The sequence below is a fragment of the Pyrus communis genome, chromosome 15 (assembly GCF_041283825.1).
Source record: "Pyrus communis isolate YQ-2024b chromosome 15, ASM4128382v1, whole genome shotgun sequence".
Taxonomy (NCBI): domain Eukaryota; kingdom Viridiplantae; phylum Streptophyta; class Magnoliopsida; order Rosales; family Rosaceae; genus Pyrus; species Pyrus communis.
The window spans coordinates 26,446,941-26,458,449 of record NC_142579.1 but is presented as its reverse complement, the minus strand read 5'-3'; the positions used below and the strand labels follow the sequence as shown (position 1 = coordinate 26,458,449).

At 37.6% G+C, this 11,509-nt stretch overlaps 2 protein-coding genes and 1 long non-coding RNA gene across 3 annotated transcripts; 2 read left to right on the top strand and 1 right to left on the bottom strand.

Moving 5' to 3' along the window:
* Positions 1 to 807: 807 nt before the first annotated feature.
* LOC137730989 (putative ubiquitin-conjugating enzyme E2 18) lies at positions 808 to 3,078 on the top strand. Its single transcript, XM_068470024.2, has 6 exons — positions 808 to 989; positions 1,084 to 1,187; positions 1,470 to 1,572; positions 1,714 to 1,777; positions 2,427 to 2,515; positions 2,740 to 3,078. The coding sequence occupies exons 1-6, from the start codon at positions 960 to 962 to the stop codon at positions 2,833 to 2,835; spliced, it is 486 nt and encodes a 161-aa protein (XP_068326125.1). The 5' UTR covers positions 808 to 959; the 3' UTR covers positions 2,836 to 3,078.
* A 717-nt stretch (positions 3,079 to 3,795) lies between these two features.
* Positions 3,796 to 4,371, bottom strand: LOC148690790 (uncharacterized). Its single transcript, XR_015957324.1, has 3 exons — positions 4,246 to 4,371; positions 4,094 to 4,158; positions 3,796 to 3,928 (listed from the first exon to the last, which is right to left on the bottom strand). It is a non-coding gene; the product is annotated as an uncharacterized LOC148690790 (long non-coding RNA).
* A 4,992-nt stretch (positions 4,372 to 9,363) lies between these two features.
* On the top strand, positions 9,364 to 11,298 carry LOC137730998 (epoxide hydrolase 3-like). The gene is made up of 4 exons (XM_068470035.2): positions 9,364 to 9,779; positions 10,022 to 10,204; positions 10,293 to 10,528; positions 10,870 to 11,298. The coding sequence occupies exons 1-4, from the start codon at positions 9,489 to 9,491 to the stop codon at positions 11,120 to 11,122; spliced, it is 963 nt and encodes a 320-aa protein (XP_068326136.2). The 5' UTR covers positions 9,364 to 9,488; the 3' UTR covers positions 11,123 to 11,298.
* The last annotated feature ends 211 nt before the right edge of the window (positions 11,299 to 11,509 follow it).

Below are 11,509 nucleotides of genomic sequence, written 5' to 3'. Positions count from 1 at the left end.
TGGCTGAGTAATTGGAAACGAATTTCAAGTTCGTATTACACACGGTATGTCTTAGATTCAATTCATGGTGCTGGTGTATCACATGGTGGTGGTTAGGGAAAGCTGAAATGTTTCTATGAGTCTTCTCAACCCCCAAAATGATGAACTGCCGTGGCGAATAACTGGTTCTCTTATTAGAAGACAAAACAACATCGTGTGGCGAGGCACGCATCAAGAGAGCCTACTTGGCGAAGAAAAACATATGCGAATAAAGAATGGGAAGTATTATTGGCACTTCAAAAATCTCATTTTACACTCCTCACAAGTGTATTTTTCTTTCATAATATAGAAAGTTTGAAATGTAAAATGATATTTTTGAAGGCTAATAAGACCATCTTCAATGGTTGGGCTAAAAACCAAATATTTTAGCCTGAAAAATTTAGCTTTTAGCCCAGAAACAGCTTTTTTGCTCTAACCGTTCTAGCCTAAAATTTTAGCCCAAGATTATTAAAGAATGAACTTAGGCTATTTTTTTGTTAAATTAAATTAAAAAAAATAAAATAAATATGTAGACTATCGTAAATTAATTTTATGAATATTTTAATCTAAAAAAATTTAAATTCCGATAAATATTGGATGGAGTTTACTTCGATTTCTAGGCTAAATTTTGGGGGGAATTTAGCCTTGTTTTAGCATTTAGCCCAAATTTTTCCCTTGGGTTGGAATGGATTTGGAGGAAATTTTGGAGAATAATTTGGCTTTTAGCCTACCATTGGAGTTGGTCTAACAATTGGCTAAAGAATAAGAAAGATATAAAAGTAAAGAAATTGGACATGGGGAACACCCAACACCGGTTGTGAAACCAATCGTGGCCGCCCCGTCCCCTCCCTTTGTCCCTTTCCCCGTCTCCCCCTCTCTCTCCCTCGTTAACACCTCCACATTCTCTCTCTCTCTCTCTCTCTCTCTCTCTCTCTCCAAGCATGACCAGCTCCTCCGCCTCCGGCCGCAAGGTTTGCCCTAATTTCATACCCAATCACTTTTCCATGCAATTTCTGTTTCTGGGTTTTGTTTTTTGATTGGGTTTTTGGGTTTTGGATTTTTCAGACTTTGAGTAAGATTGCTTGCAATAGGCTCCAGAAAGAGCTTCTGGAGTGGCAGGTCAATCCTCCCGCGGGCTTCAAGCACAAAGTCACCGATAATCTCCAAAGGTCTTCTCTTTTATTCTTCTACTTTCTGTTTGTTTATCGAGAAAGGATAATTCATTGGAATTGGAGGAATAGTAGGATTCAGAATTTACATAGTCTTATACTTATTGGGTCTTTGGTTTTGGGTTTAAATTACCCCCTTTTAAACTGTTTTGACGAGGGAGATTGAAATTCAACTGCTTAGGGTTTATGTTGTGTATTTTTGCCTTCAATGTTTGTGTTTTTCTGCTGCAATTACTTTGGTTCAATTCAATTACTGTGTTTTGGGGATTTGTGATCCAAAAGGTGGGTGATTGAAGTCAATGGAGCTCCTGGAACTCTCTATTCTAATGAGACCTTTCAGCTTCAGGTTGATTTTCCTGAGCATTACCCAATGGAAGCCCCGCAGGTCTGTGCAAATCCATCTGATTGTGTGATATGAATTTGCTTCAACATATATTTGCAAATTAGTTGTCTTGCGTAGTTTTGATTTTCATAAAGCTGGTGACTTAACTGGTTTTGGTGTGTAAACTTGTGGCGGCTTGAACAGGTTATATTTGTCCCTCCAGCTCCACTACATCCTCATATTTATAGCAATGGTCATATTTGTCTAGGTAATCTATGGGTTTCATTTAAGCTTTTGATATCTGATTTGTATTTAATTACATCACAAAAATCTTTCTTTTGCTGGATTGCTTCACTCACTCATTTGTTGAAACTTGTCCTTATAATGGACTTACATCTTCCGTTGTTGCTTCTCTTTTTTTTTGTTTAATGCATAATTTATCATCATTGTTTGAAACATGTGGTAAGTGTTGCCTGAAAGTGTTGTACCTTTATCTCAATCTCTTGCTGCAAAAATGTAGTTTTCAGCTAGCTAAACAAATTTTGTTTGAGATAATAAATTATTTTTCTGGTATTGCCTAGTAAAGCTTGGCAATGGAAATCCAACTGAGTATTGATTTTTGCTGTAGGTTTGGTTGGTCACTGCCTTTCTGAATATGTTCAGTCTGTTAACTGAGCTAAATTTGTATTTACCAGAGATTTGAATAATTATATTAGATACTAAACCGGGGATGGTACACCTTAACAACATCTTTAGGTTGTCATTACTTACTGCGTGCTGTATCAAACTGTATCTTGAACCATTATGAATCCAATGAGTGAAAGTTTTAGTTATACTGTATTTAAGACAATATATTGTTTCATTTTACCCTCACGGCCTCACATGATGTGATCTATTGTTGATATGGAATTTTGTAGATATTTTGTACGATTCATGGTCACCAGCCATGACTGTTAGTTCCATCTGTATTAGCATTCTCTCCATGCTATCAAGCTCCACCGTGAAGGTTTGTGTTGTACTTCTCTAATTTTTGCATTTTTGGTGATTTCAGTTCTTTTAACTAGCAAGCTAGATCATGTCCCGTCATTTATTCTGCTAAAACATTCAAACAGGGAAATAACCAATCATTATTTTGTGAAAGATGGACATTCTGATTATGAATTAAATGGTCTAATAGATTGTGAATATTTTGGGGATGCGTATCTGAAGCCCTTTTGTGTATGCCTGCAGCAACGCCCGGAAGATAATGACCGGTATGTAAAGAATTGTAGAAATGGCAGATCTCCCAAGGAAACGAGGTGGTGGTTCCATGACGATAAAGTGTAATAACCATGCACTGTCTTCCGTCATTTGTCAAGAAATTAGAGTAATTGGCTTTCCTGTTCGAAGGACAACGAAGACAAACGAAAAGAAGCAATTATCCCAATTGCTGAGTAACTCTTATAAATTGACAATGCCCGGTACTTGTAAAGAGAAGGGAACAATTTGTGTTTCGACTGATTTGTAAGGAACAAACTGAGGTCAGAAGTTGGTATAAGCTTTCATAATTTAAGCCCCTTTTCTTCCTGAGTGTTTTTTTCTAGACTTAAATGCTCGCCTCTCGTAAGGGAAGTGATTACTGTTGGCATGTGTCTTCCTGGATTGTTATACCATACTAATACTGTCATGTGTTGAGTGTTTTTCGTGTGTTTTCATAGTGAACGCTTTATTGGAGGCGTTCTAGCTGAGTATTTTCAGTCTTGTGATTGTGTATGATTAGTCTACGTATACTCGTCTCACGAAACACATTTGCTGCCTTAGGGATTTGTTACCATTGATGAGAAGTGATGCTGGTTTTTAGCTTTAGGGATTTGTACCAATTTGTGTGCAGTATTCAGGTTAAGTCGTTTATTTTCTGAGCAACTCTGGAAGTGAAGTTCTGTGAATCTCTCTCGTCTTTCAAGGTTTACAATTTTTCTTGAATGTGCAATATTCAGGGAAAGTCGTTCAATTTAGCACACTGCCTTGCTGTAAAACGATCAATCTCTTCTTCCTTACATGCCCACGCACACGCATAACCTCGTTCTCTTGTCAAACATTAGCTCCGAGTTGGCTCTCTACCATGACCCTTAAGCACCCAATGTTGGATTCTCAAAAGCAGAGAAACCCACATCGCAGGCCGGAGCAAATTTCTATCCTTTAACTTTTTCTTCGAACCCCAGAAAAAAATCTATGCACAGCACTAACGTCAATTTCTAGTTTCCCGGTAACCAAACAACAATTTAAATCATATAATGGACCAAAAAGTAAGAAAAATAAAAACTTGTTTTTGTGATGCAATGTTAATGGAATTGGAAGCTAACCTCCCATATCAGCAGCCATCAAAATTCCATCTTTATACTTGAGAGCCACAACAGATGTAGCTGTTACATATGGGTACCTTCAAGCAAAAAAATTAAAAAAAAAAAAAAACACAAAAAAACTAAAATTAAAGGATTGAAATTTTCATACAAAAAGCTAAATCCTCAAAACCCCAAATACCAAAATCCCCATACAAACCAAAATACACATGAAAAAGTAAAAATGAAACATTAAGAAAGCATACAGGGTTCTCTGCGAGCCTTCAGGATTGCACAGTAGGCCGGGTTTGGATTGGTTCGACTCCACCAGCTGCTCAAAGATAATTAGAAAAGTTAAATCAAAGTAACTAAGCAAAAATCTGGGATTTGGGAAATCGAATGGGTGCTTGAAACATACACTCATTTTTGTTTAGGGAGATTTTGAAATCGCAGCTTTTAGTTTCCAGCACCTCCGTTCTGTAGTAATTTGCTCCGGCCTGCGATGTGGGCTTCTTTGGTACATTTGAATGAGTTTTTGACCAAAAATACAAAGAAAGAGGGCACAAAAAATTATTATTTTCTTTTCGCTCAATAAATTGTAGGTTAGTCCAGGTGGAAATGGACTGAAATTTTAGGCCCAACAATATTTTATGACCAGCCCAGTTTATAAAATCTGATTGCTTTGAGTCTACGTTGTATTAAATTAATAAAATAATTAAAAGAAAACAACCCCACATTGGGAGAGTTAATAACCATTTAAAACAAAATCATAAACTAAAAAAGAGCAAATTATGCGTTGCCGCAAGTTAACGCTTGTGGGAAGAGGCTAGTGATAATAATATTTGAATCTATGTCACTAACATTTTGGTAGGGTTTCGATCTGTTAGTGACTTGGTGTTTAAGAACATTTGGGCTGGCTTAAGTAGCGAGGGAATTTGAGATTGTTGAGAATGAATATCAGACTGATGAAATGAGGGACTTTGCATGTGTTTATAAGTAATTAAGTTACTTTTTATATTGTCAATTGATTGATTTTCTGGTAGAATATCAACTTTTGTTAGGGATAATGATAAAGAATTACGATAGTTCTAGAATTTAATTTTCTCGTGGTTAGTTTGGCCCTAATACAGAGAGTAAGAAATTTTCCTAACTGACGTGTTATCTTAATTTTAAGAACATATTTACTTAACAAAAATGAAAGAATAGTAGAACTTAATTTAAATTATTAATCAATCTATTACATTTCGTCTTTCCGTGTATTTAACATTTCTCTCACTATCCCATCATTTTTTTTATTCTACATCTTTATTTGAATATGAAAACAATAACTATAAACTTTATATTTTTGCAAAGGGACATGACCTACTCAACGAAGGACTGGAACGGCTCAAACTACAAGTCTTGTTATGTATCTCAAATTCAATAAATCACATATTTATAGTCTGCGAGCCTTGGTGTAGTGGAAAAGCTGCTTCTTTGTGAACGAGAGGTCATTAATTTGAGTCATATAAGCACTTTTTTTTTTTTTTGCAAAATAAAGGTAAGACTGCGTACTGTAGACGTTCACCCCCCCCCCCCCCCCCCCAAACCCCCTCCGACTCTCGCACAATAGAAAAATTTGTTGGATTGATATCGTCCTTTTTAAACATATTTAAGCCCTACAGCTTGCTATTGCTAAAACTAGTTTTGTCGTTTTAGAATTTTCAGTTTAACAAGCCTTTTATTACGAGCGAAATTACTACTCTAAAAGCTAAACTAAGGGATGAGGAGAGTATTTGAATCCAGAGTGAACTGAATTGAAAAGAAATTCCATATTCATCAAGGCAATCCACCATTTTTTTTAACAAACAATAATATTTACACTAAGGGAAGAAGGGTAGAGGAGTGAGCTAAGCCTCACACTAAATGACATGAAAGTTGATGATTAGATTATTACTTAAGTATTCATAAACGTGCTCATTTTTATCGGTGGCATATAATTTAGTTTACAAATTTTATCTACAAATTTAGTCTATCTAGCATTATTCTTTAAATATTGTTTATAAATAAGAAATAACTTCGATTGATGTGCTCGAATGCAATTAATTAAAAAAAAATTGCAAAACTAATAAATGCAATTAATATTAAGTTGCAAGCTCCATTTTTATTCTGTCTCAAACATTAATAGGAAAGTAATTTTTATACGCCTTTTAGCTGCTCATGGACTTTTTTAAATTTTAGTCTTCAAATTAGATAAACTAAATGAGCATGATATACCCAATTAAACAGGTTAAAATGAGGTGTGTTTATCATTTTCTTATTAATATATTGCCAACCAATTAAAATTCTTTTCCAAGTGCGATTAATATTGTCCTCCTATATATTTCCTTAAACAAATTTTTTTCTTAGTTGTATAAGCTAATTACATACTCGATTTGCAATTTAATTGGTGAGCACGCAAATATTTTAACCAAAAGGCCAAGTCGTATCAGGATAGGATTTTGGGGTTTTTGGCTTGGGCAGCAAGTATAACCAACCCATCAGCACCTCTATAAATCGGGCTGATCAAGGCATCAGAAACCCTAGCCTCTCTCTGTCTCTTGGTATTCAGCAGAAACCCTAGCAAACACTTTATTCACTTTCTTTGTTTCAATCATGGCCCAGTTCTCCAACTCCTTCGAACTGTTGGGTGCCAGAGATTTCCAGCAACTCATCGTTGTGGTTGATGAGAGGACTGAGGGCTCGTTCCTGGAGGAGTCGAAGAGGAAGGCGGCCGAGGAGGAGAGGAGGAAGAAGGAAGAGGAGAAGCAGAAAGTGCGACTCGATATTCAAAAAAAATTATGTTACGGAGGACAAAGGAATTCTACTACTGGATCCTACGACAGCGGGAATCGGTATAACCAGCAGCGGGATTTCAATTCACATAGATTTTCTTCTAGGCCTAAAACCGAGGATGCTAGATCTGTGTCTAGTACTACTAGTGCTGTGTCGCAGATATCTTTTGGGACGGTTAGTAATGGCGGTTCTGGCGTTGATTTGAAGCGAAATATCAATGGGGTGGAGAAGGAGGAGGCTGAAGCTGTTGTGGAAATCCAACAGGAAAAGCAGGGGGATAAAGCCCCGGAGCAGGCAGATAAAACCCCGGAACAGGGTGATAAAACCCAATTGGAGAGTAATGGGGTCAACGAAAGCAGTAGCAAGAAGAGTTCTGAAGGATTTGTGAGGCGAAAAATAAATGGGAGTGTACGGAGGAAGATGAAGAAGACTAAAAGCAAAGGTGGCGAGAATGGAGGAGCTGCCAATGATTCCAGTGCCGCTGCAACTGCTGCTGCTCCAACTGTTCCCGATGAGAAAAAGTTTACTCGTGTACTCACTTTGAAAGAGTATGAGAAAATGAAGGCAGAGAAGGACAAACCCACCGTTGTCCAGCAGCCCTCGAAGTCTGAAGATCAACAACAGCATCCTCAATATCGCCAGCAGCACCCTGCATATCATCAGGACCACCCCGCATATCATCATCAGAACCACCCTACATACGATCAGCAGAACCGCCCTAAATATGGCCAGCAGTATCCTGCATATCAGCAGAACCGCCATGCATATCACCAGAACCGCCCTGCATATAACCAGAATAATGCAGGTCAGTTTAATAAGCAGAATGACCGCTCCTGGAATCTAGAGAAGGATCGAAGAGGGAAGCAAGGGTTTGAAGGAAATCGTTCACGGCAGGCAAAGCCAAAGGCTCCGTTCGAGTTGGATAATATTGCTGAATTTCCCTCCCTCAAAAGTAAATAGTTTGTATTCCCTCAGGGGGAGAGGGAACGGCGTGAGGATTTCCTAGATGAGGGGTAGAAGTGCTAATAGAAGCATGATTTTGGATTGTGACGAAAACTGGTTCACTCGAACTAAAAAGCTTTTGCAGTTTTGCCTTATTAATTTTCTTGTTACATAATGTGTTTTAAGCTTTAATTCTTTGGCCAAATCAAGATGGTTTCAAATCCAGCCACAGTAGCAAGAGTTTTGCTCTAATTAAAACACCTAGTTCTTTGCTGTTGATCAGGTTGCATCCCAAATTTTTCTTTATTTTAAGCTTTCATTCACTTCATCAGAAATCATCTTATGAAGATTGATTGCTTAGAGAATTGAAACTATCTTTGTATGCAGATAGAAACCAAATCGAAAAGTATTGCCCAGTTAGTGACAGCTAACTATTCAGTACTCATAAACTGAGGTCGTTTCTTAATATTATCCAGACTAAGATTTAAGTGAAAGTCATTTGTTTTGGCTGATTTTACAACCTGATAGAGAAGTGAACTTAGATGAACTTGAGGATTGCATCAGAGGGATGTGGAAGGTCATAAACTGAATGTTGTCACGGCGTTTGGACTGGATTTCTTGCCATGCCCAGAGCTTAAGTTTTCACCTTTTCATCTCTTTTTCTCTACTGAATTTGCAGTATTCTATTGAGCAATTGTCAAAGTTTTATCTTCCAATGAATTGCTGACCAAGGGAACTATTGAATATGTAAACTCAAATTCTGCCTGACCTACTGTTTCCGCTGTAACAACTGCACACCCTTGTCTTTCACTACAATACACTCAATCAATCCTCGGTTTTTAATTTGTTCCGTCAGAAAGAGTAACAAAGGTTTTCGATTACTTATATTCTCTATCCCTTATGCATATAACCAGAAGTTCATTCAAACAATGAACTTGGTATGCAATCCAGATCCTCAATAGTGAGTGTGTTATTAATTTGTTTTACATTCTAGGGAGAATATATGAGGGATAAATATAAATAACATGCTAAGAAAAATCGCATGCACTTGAGCGATTAAACACACATTAACAGTTGACAGCTCCAGCCCGTTAGTTGGCAAGTTGTACACTAAAAGCGGATAATTTTCATCTTGTATTTGACTTCACTGCACATCGTATTTTTGCAGGCTCTTGACTTGTCACAGGTATGCGAACATTCAGACATGCCAGCAGAAACATCCATTTTTTTTTGTTTAGATTTTGTAATAAGAATTTTCAGAATGAATAAATGCATTATTGTAGTTTATCACTAGGATATTGGACCGCATGCACTTGAAATGCAATTAATTGTATACATGTTTGATATAAGATTATACTAGTACCCTTGTATTTGAATTATAAAGTTTTTGTAACATAAGTGACCATAAAAGCACTTTTTGAATTGTGACCAAAACTAGTTCAATTGAAATAAAAAGTTTTTGCATTATTTTTACGAAGCATACAAAAGTGATTTTTTTTTTCTTGTACAAAACCAAAAGTGACATTTCAAAATTCTCTAGTTTACGAAAAGGGTAATTCTAATCCGAGTGCGAGGAAGCAAGCACATACGTGACTTTTGCAGAATTTTCAAGGCAGCCTATATTGTGGACACATCAGTAAGGGTACAAGGTGCAATTAGCCCTTAAAAACAGAGCAATCAGAGAGATGATAAAGTACAAAATAATTGTTTGACTAAAATTTTTGTAGTGCTAAACCAACCAGCTCAAATTTCTCATCTTCGACTATTATACTATTGCCCTCGAATCTACCAACCGCGCCAACCTTTTGTCGAATAAACATTTAAATTATGGACAAACCAATCAACCATTTGTTGAATAAACCGTTGATTGAACAATCTCTCTCTCTCTCTCTCTCTCTCTAAACCATGGATTTCATGATAGAGGTGAATCACCAGAGGATCAAAACCAATGGAATATGGCTTCATGTAGCAGAAAAAGGGACAGGTCCTCTGGTTCTCTTGCTTCATGGCTTCCCTGAGCTCTGGTATTCCTGGCGCCACCAGATCAAATACTTGGCAGAAAACGGCTACCACGTGGTGGCGCCGGATTTGAGAGGCTACGGTGACTCTGACGCTCCTCTCAACCCCAACTCCTACACCATCTTCCACATAGTTGGAGACCTCGTTGGCCTACTTGATCATTTTGGTCAACAAAAGGTGAGAAGCTTTTTCCCTGCTGGAAGTGATTCCCGCACCACCCTTTTCTCCCATATATATTTCTGATATTTGGATTGAATAAATCAAATAAAAAATTAAGAAAAAAGGAAAAAAGAATAAAGAGAGGGAAAAGGGAGAAAAGAGCTGTGCATAAATCATTTTCCTTTCTCGAACCCAAATTAAATTATGTATGTGGGGCGTTTAAGGATTTTTAAGCTTATGTTATGCTGTGATTTGAGAAGGCATATGTGGTGGGACATGATTGGGGAGCAGTTGTTGGTTGGAATTTGAGCTTGTTTAGGCCTGATAGAGTGATAGGGCTGGTTAATCTATCAGTTCCATACTTTCCAAGATCTCCAACAACCAAAACTACCGAAGCCATAAGACAATTTTTTGGTGATGGAAGCCATGTCATTCAATTCCAGGTACTTACCTGAACGTGCGGTCGAAATTCACTATCTGACAAATATATGTATGCATAAGTCACTTAATTTTCGTTTCTTGGCTGAGAAGGAACCAGGAAGAGCAGAGAGAGCGTTCGCGAGGTATGACTATATGACAGTGATGAAGAAGTTCCTGCTGGTAACCAATAAAATGATAGCTCCTCCAGACATGGAGTATATCGATTACCTGGAGACACAGTCGTCATTGCCGCCATGGCTAACTGAAGAGGATATCCGGGTCTTCGCTGAAAAATTTGAGGAGTCTGGATTCACCGGTCCTTTGAACTACTACCGCGCAATGGACCTGTAAGTGTACAAAAACTTCCCCATTTATTCCCAAGCTAAATTGTTCTTCAAAATATGCTTTAGGTACAACCATCATATGGTAGGAGACATATTTTATTCCAATAGGCTATTAGAACATAATCAAGTTGAGCCTAGAGAACTATAGAATATTTTTTTTATTCGACTTATCTAAACTACGGAAGGAGAGATTCAAAATTGGGTGCAGAGGGAGAACACACTTGCCTACGCCCAAATTTGCAAAGAAAGTCTTTTTCTTTAGTAAAATGGAGCCAGCTCAACTGCCTGCATTATGTTTTAGTCCTTGTGTTATGTTGGCTAATACTTGTGGTCATGATACACAGAACTTGGGAGCTTCTTGCGCCCTGGCAAGGATCGAAAATCATGGTACCCGTGAAGTTCATGGTCGGGGACAAAGATTTCGGGTTTAAATCAGGCGGAACAAGTGAATTTGTGCAAGGTGATGAGTTCAGGAGCCTTGTTCCGGACCTTGAGGTGGTTATTGTGGGCGGCCACCATTTCATTCAGCAAGAGAACCCTCAAGAAGTCTCCAGCCAAATACTTTCCTTCCTCCGTCAACATCCTGCAGATGAGTGAAATTTTCGTATAAGTGTGTTTCTGCTTGAATGATAGCTTCTGCATTTTTTTTAACTTTTTGTTTTTCTTAAGACATGTACAAGATCTGTTCATAACCTCATGTGATAAACTCTGAATTTCGGGAATTACACTGGGCATGCAAAACCGAAGCTACCAACTGGATTTCTTTTTTGTAAGGCCCTACTTGTGTGCTACTACGTCATCTGATTAGTAAAACTTTTCACGAATTTAAACGGCACGGGTAACATTGATGTGCAGAGCACAAGATTGACATTGACAATGATATTGATGGATAAGTGAAAAGTTTCGTAAACATCAAAAACTACTTGCGATAAAAACTCAACTAGTTCAGAGGAAAAAAAATATTGTGATGTAAGCGGAATTCGC